This window comes from Benincasa hispida, unplaced genomic scaffold (genome assembly GCF_009727055.1).
Source record: "Benincasa hispida cultivar B227 unplaced genomic scaffold, ASM972705v1 Contig544, whole genome shotgun sequence".
NCBI lineage: Eukaryota > Viridiplantae > Streptophyta > Magnoliopsida > Cucurbitales > Cucurbitaceae > Benincasa > Benincasa hispida.
The window spans coordinates 178,957-186,014 of record NW_024064913.1 but is presented as its reverse complement, the minus strand read 5'-3'; the positions used below and the strand labels follow the sequence as shown (position 1 = coordinate 186,014).

At 41.0% G+C, this 7,058-nt stretch overlaps 1 protein-coding gene across 1 annotated transcript; it reads left to right on the top strand.

Moving 5' to 3' along the window:
* Nucleotides 1–6,303: 6,303 nt before the first annotated feature.
* LOC120069666 (uncharacterized mitochondrial protein AtMg00860-like) lies at nt 6,304–6,630 on the top strand. The gene has a single exon (XM_039021448.1). The coding sequence runs from the start codon at nt 6,304–6,306 to the stop codon at nt 6,628–6,630; it is 327 nt and encodes a 108-aa protein (XP_038877376.1).
* The last annotated feature ends 428 nt before the right edge of the window (nt 6,631–7,058 follow it).

Here is a 7,058-nt window from a genome sequence, read left to right as displayed (position 1 = left end):
AGGGCTGATCTCAAGGCTTAAACGATGTGGCACCACACACATTCTCATGGCCGCGAGAGGTGTCCACTCATAGTAGAACTATGTTGTATTGTTCATTAGAGGGACTAGTTTTACTTAAAGAGTTAATGTAACTACAGGGTAAAATGGTAAATTAGCCCAGCTGTACTTACGAGCATCTGTGAAGGGTTATCGTACTGGTGATTGGTTATATCCGATAGATACATAAATATATCTATGGTGAAGAAGTTCAGTTTGTCGGACTTTAGTGGAATGTATGGCAGTTAATAGATGGTGGATCCCGTGGCTAAAGAGTTTAATCAGCTATTCACGTACCGTTGGAGCTCGAGCCATAGTCCATAAGTCCCCTGGTAGCTCAACGGATTCAAGTTGAGAATCAGTTTTTGTTTCAGTTTGAAGTGTTCAAATGACAAGAGGGAGTTCAATTATATATTAGATATGATTGAACTGATTAAATTATATATGATATGAATTGATTTTATGCATGAGATAGATTACTTAGAGAAAAACAGATATAAATATGATTTATATCTAGTGGAGGAGAAAACACTGTGGTTTATATGTGATATTAAACTATAGGTTAATGAATAATATATTTATATTTATTATTTTAATTGGACAATTTTTAGGAATAATTCTGCCAACATTTTTTCCGTAACCGTGTGTTAGTGGGAGGTTTCATTTAGCTTTTGTAACTGAAGAATAAAATGAAATTCGTTTTCATTTTGCCAAAGATCGGTCATTCGTTCAAGCAAAGTGTATACTACATATCGCTTAGCTAACCGAGAGACTATACGATAGCTTAAAGTTGCTTCACGATCATATAAACGCGCACCTCTTTCTAAACGATCACCTATATTTTTTCTAAACGATCGTCTAAGCACCGAGCGTTTACTAAATGAACATCTACCACCGTGTTTTTTAAATCATTATACGATCGTTGCCTATTTCCTACACGATCATGTACTTCTTTTTAAACAATCAAGCATAGTCTATAGGATAGACACTACCTTCTCCTATTGATCATTGTATACGATCTTCTTTCCTCCGTTCTTCTACCAAACTCCAATAGAATCCACTCATATATCTCATACTGAGAATAATCGAGGGTTCTAAGTGGTGGTGTCATCCCCATTGTTCTTCTTTTATGTGGAGGCCATTCGTGAGTAGACGATCGCACCTTAAGGGAGCAATCTATCTACATACCCCTGCTTCGGGAAGGAGTGAATTCCATCTTGTGTAGCTGAGTTCCCAGCTCCCAAATCAGACGAATCCCCAAAATGGTAGGTTTGAGTCGGCGATCAGGCGACTCACACCAATATAAATCAAATGACCGCCCTCAAAGGCAGGACTTCCCAACTCATTCAGGATTAAGGTCATGTTATCTATGGTCATCCTAGTGAAGTGAAGTCTTTGTTATGAATAGCGTTATATACGAGACGTTAACACTTCATGGACAAGTTTTATACAAACTCTTTGTATAGGATGCCCCCACTCGCATGTGCTCACATCAATGATCAGGATCAAACCATCTATAGCAAGTCTACAAAGCGGGTCGCATCTGTAGCATTACTAGGATAAGGTTTCCCTCTTTTATCCATATACTACAGACTATTTTTGTTACCATTTAAGACATGATCCCCTTGTATGTCTCCACATACATGCTTAAGTTACTTAATGACAACCAGGGATTTTAGTTTATTGGTTTGTGGTAAACTAAATAAAACATCCAATGTTCAAAAACAAGAAGTGAAGAAAATATCATATACTATAAATCACAAGTGTTCTTTTAAAACTGTGTTTACAAACTACAGAACACAAGTGTTTAGGGCATCATCTCCAACAATCTCCCACTTGTCCTAAAGCGAGTGGGATGTACATAAAACTAGTACAAAATAATAAACCAGGGCACTAAGGCCCAATACATAAATATCTTCCACTTGCCCTAGTCCAGCCGTGGGCGGTCCCGTAGACCCATGCTCTGAAGGTGACCCTCAACCACTGTAGTCGTGAGAGCTTTCGTAAACGGGTCAGCAACATTGTGCTCCGAAGCGATCTTCGTGACTATCACGTCCCCTCGATGCACTATTTCGCGGATCAGATGATACTTCCGCTCTATCTGTTTCCCGTGCCTTTAACTCTTGAGCTCCTTGGAGTTCGCCATAGCATCACTATTGTCACAATAGAAGGTGATGGACCTAAACATATATAGAACAACTTTCAACTCTATCAGGAACTTTCTGAGCCAACCGGCCTTCTTAGCAGCTTCACGAGCTTCTATGTACTCGGCCTCGATCGTGGAGTCGATGATCAGGAACTTGCCTATGTATAGGATATAGTGGTATGCGGTCATCTTGCCTATGTGTGAGAGCATATGAGCGGGAATAGTGACTTAGAAATAAGGTCTCTCGAAACTATCGCATATACATCGCATGAGTCTACATTAAGTGTGTATAGCATGATCGCATAGCATGCGTTGGCAGGGGTTACCTTTGCGGTCAAGCTTAGTGTTGCGATGAAGACATTTTCGCTATTTTATCCATTTTCCCATGCATTTTACTATGCATTAACAGTTTTCGTGTCTTTATCTCTCATAGTCAACTTCCACTGCTTAATCTGTTAGTTAGGAGTAGGAGTAGCGCATAGCCAATAACCCTCAACATCCATTTATTCTTCGCCGCAAACACGTTACTTCATGACATTTAGCTACAAGTCTCTGAGTTTGACCTCGGATCACCTGAGAAACATGCGATCTCATTATACTTAGCGAGAACGCAAGAAAACTTGTTATAGGAACGCATGGTAATTGCATATAAGATTAACACATACTTTCCATTCCAACGCATGATCACCGATGCATGAGAACAAACGCATGGCCTAAGACATGCATCATATGCACTTCCAAATTTTCATCATCAAGTTTTTGAAACCTCTTTGATTTTCTTTGCAGCTTTCGACCTCTGTGCATTACCATTCCTTCGGTAAAGAAAGGAGCAAGCGTCGCGAAGGACACTCTCCTGAGCCCAACTACAACCCATAGATCGAAAGAACATTTTGAAGAAGACAGAGAAACAACTACTGACAACAAGAAAGAACTCCCAGAATTGCGGAATAACTAGAAGAAAGAGTCGCAAATGCAAACAACATTATGGCAAATCCTATCCTCTGGCAAAGGATTGCAATAGATCCATCTGGGACTATGCTTCACCTAACCTGTATGATTTCTCCCCAGGAATCATGCGGCAAGATTTGGATGGATCAAGGTTTGAGATGAAGCTGGTTATGTTACAGTTGATCCAAACAGCTTAACAGTTTGGTGGACGGCGTGGCAAAGATCCTCACGCCCATCTCCGGAGCTTTATTGAAATTTGTAACACTTTTGTGTTCCCGAATATCTCTACTGAATAAGTTCGACTCAAGTTATTCCCATTTTCGTTATGCGATAAGGCAAGAAAATGGGCATACTCCCTTGAACCGGGTGAGATAACTTCATGGGAACAGGTTGTCGAGAAGTTTATGAAGAAATATTTCCCTCCTACAGAGAATGCAAGAATGAAGAAGTTAATCACAAATTTTGAACAAGAAGAAGACGAATCGCTCAGCGGCGCGTGGGCGAGGTTTAAGAGATTAGTGCGAGATTGCCCACACAACGGATTACCAGACTGCCTCCAGATGGAAATTTTCTACCATGGATTAAATCCTGCATAGCAGATAGCTGGCAATGCAGCAACAGCTAATGGTCTGCTAGACAAGACTTATGATGAGGCTAAGAACATTCTTGATCATATATCAAAAAATCATGACGATTGGCAAGAAAGCGATCAACGAGTAAAACCCAGAGAAGGTAACGCAAATAATGGTGCCATCGCATCTTTGCAAAATCAAATTAATGTGATGATAAATTTGTTACAGGGCATTGCAATCGAAAATCCGGGAACGCAAAGAGGGCAAGTTAACCCAATAGAATAGTCGAGCACTAGTTGTGCTACATGTGGAGAATCGCATTCGACTGAAGAGTGTCCATGAAACCCGCAGTCAATCTACATTGTCAGGAATAACCCTTTCTCAAATACATATAACTCCGGGTGGAGAAACCACCCTATTTTTTCTGGGAAAAATAACCAACAACAAGGTTACCAACCTATGGCGCGAAAAGAAGGACCACTAGGATTTTTTCAACGAACTAACGGTCAACATCAACAACAAGCTAGCAACTCGCAAACACCGCCATCATCCTCTCTAGAGAACCTGTTAAAACAGTACATTGAAAAGAATGAGACGGTCCTCCAGAACCAAGAGACTTCCATCCGCAATCTAGAAATCCAAATAGGACAGATTGCGGGAGAGCTGAAAAATAGATCGCAGGGGACATTGCCGAGCTCAACTGAGCTCCCTCACAACCCGGGGAACACAGGGAAAGAGCACTGCCAAGCAGCCACCCTTTAAAGTGGAAAGACAACGACAAAAGAAAGGAAGAAGCCCAGCAGGACCAATACGAATGCGATGGAATCAAAGAAACCATTGACGCAAAATGAATGAGAAGATCCCGAGATGATGGAACCTGAAGTTGCGACCACTTTTCAGCCTCTAGACCACGGAACAGTGAAAGTACAGTTACCGCTATTCCAATAAAGTCTGAAAAAGAAGCAAAACGATGAAGGTCAGTATCATCGCTTCATGGAAATATTAAAACAACTACACATCAACATTCCATTTATAGAAGCAATAGAGCAAATGCTGAAAATGACAAGTTTTTGAAGGACATGGTGTCAAAGAAAAGAAGCACAGGAAAATTCACTACGATGGCATTAACGCAAGAGTCAAACACTATAATCCCACCGAAGATGCGCGACCCAGGCAGCTTTAAGATACCCTGCTCAATTTGGCAGATCAACATCGGTCAACGCACTATGCGATCTTAGTGCCAGGATAAATTTAATGCCCTTTTCAATCTTCAAACAGTTGAAAGTGGGAACAGTTGATGCCCACGACGGTGACTCTCCAGCTTGTAGATAGGTCCTAGCACACCTGAATTGAAAGTTGAAGGATGTCTTGGTCACAATCAACAAATAATTCTACCAGCCGACTTCATCATTCTAGACTATGAGGCGGACAAAGATGTGCCTATCATATTGAGACGACCATTCCTGTCTACTAGTCGTGCCCAAATAGACGTGCACAAGGGAGAGATCACGATGAGCATCAACAGAAAGAAGCTCAAGTTTAATATTTTCAAAGCGATGAAGTATCCAGAAGATGAAAGCCTATCAGAATCTGACGATGAACAAAGTTACGATGAAGAATTGAAGCCCGAAAAAAGATGAAGAAGGAGAGAATGCAACAACATCTGTAGAAACCTGCCATGTAATAACGGAGACAGTGAATAAAGATGAAAATTTGAATTTAAATGAAGAAAGAAAAACACAAGAACCTTCCTTAGAGCAACCACCAACCTTGGAGCTGAAAACTCTGCCAAGTCATTTGAAGTATGTTTTCCTTAGGCAAAATGAAACCTTGCCGGTAATAATATCCTTTACGCTCCCGGAAGAGAAAGAAAATGCGCTGCTCAAAATTTTGAAGATGTATATAAAAGCAATCGGGTGGACGCTTGCAGATATAAAAAGAATTAGCCCAACATACTACATGCATAGAATTCAACTAGAAGAAAACCAAAAAGGGTCTGTCGAACATCAACGCAGACTGAACCTTGCGATGAAGGAGGTTGTGAAAAATGAGATCATTAAATGGTTAGACATTGGCATCATATACCCTATCGCCGATAACACGTGGGTTAGCCCCGTGCAATGCGTTCCCGAGAAGGGCAGAATGACAGTAGTCCCGAACGAAAACAACGAGTTAATCCCCATGAGGACCGTCACTGGCTGGAAGATTTGTATGGACTATCGAAAGCTCAACGCGGCGATGAAGAAGGACTATTTCCCTTTACCTTTCATTGATCAAATGCTAGATTGGTTAGTAGGGAATGACTACTTCTATTTTCTTGATAGGTATGCGGGCTACAACCAGATAATGATCACACCAGAAGACCAAGAAAATACCACATTCACCTGCCCATATGAAACGTTTTCTTTTTGCCGCATGTCGTTTGGATTATGCAATGCATCGAGCACATTTCAGAGGTACATGAAGGTAATCTTCACCGAGTATCTCAAGGATTCAATATAAATTTTTATGAACGATTTCTCAGTTTATGGGAAAACATATGAAGTTTGTCTGAAAAACTTGGAGAAGATACTAAAATGATGCGAAGAGACCAATCTGGTGATGAATTGGGAGAAATGCCATTTCATGGTTAACGAAGGAATTGTGCTCGGACACAATGTTTCATGGGAGGGGCTAAAGGTGGATAGAGAAAAAATTGAGGCCATTGAAAAACTTCCACCTCCAGCAAACATGAAGGCTTTAAGGAGTTTCTTGGGACATGCAGGGTTCTACCAACAATTTGTGAAGGACTTCTATAAGGTAGCTCGACCGTTGAGTGCATTGCTAGAGGCCGACATAACTTTCAACTTTGATTCAGAATGCCTCAACGCATTCAAAGTACTGAAGGATGCGTTGATTTCAACGCCTATTTTGATCGCACCCGATTAGACAAAGCCATTCGAGCTAATGCGCGATGCCACTGGTCATGTGATGGGGGCAATATTAGCACATAAGGAAAAGACAATGTTACACCCCATCGCATGTGCAAGCAAAACATTGAACTCCGCCCAGGCGAACTACACTACCACAGAGAAAGAGCTTCTATTGGTAATATTTGCGATTGAAAAATTTAGACCTTACTTATTGGGATCCAACGTTATAGTTCACACCGACCACTAGACAATAAGATATTTAATGACAAAAAAAGATGCAAAGCCGAGGCTAATCCAATGGGTTCTTCTCCTTCAAGAATTTAACATGGAGATAATTGACCGCAAGGGAACGGAGAACTAGGTCGCTGACAAGTTATCGAGATTAGAGAATCCTGAATAGGATCGCATTCAGTTGGATGTGAACGCATCCATTCCAGACAAGCA

What these genes read in the sequence shown, in the direction of transcription:
- LOC120069666 (XM_039021448.1), top strand. Translation starts at nt 6,304, where the DNA reads ATGAATTGGGAGAAATGCCATTTCATGGTTAACGAAGGAATTGTGCTC.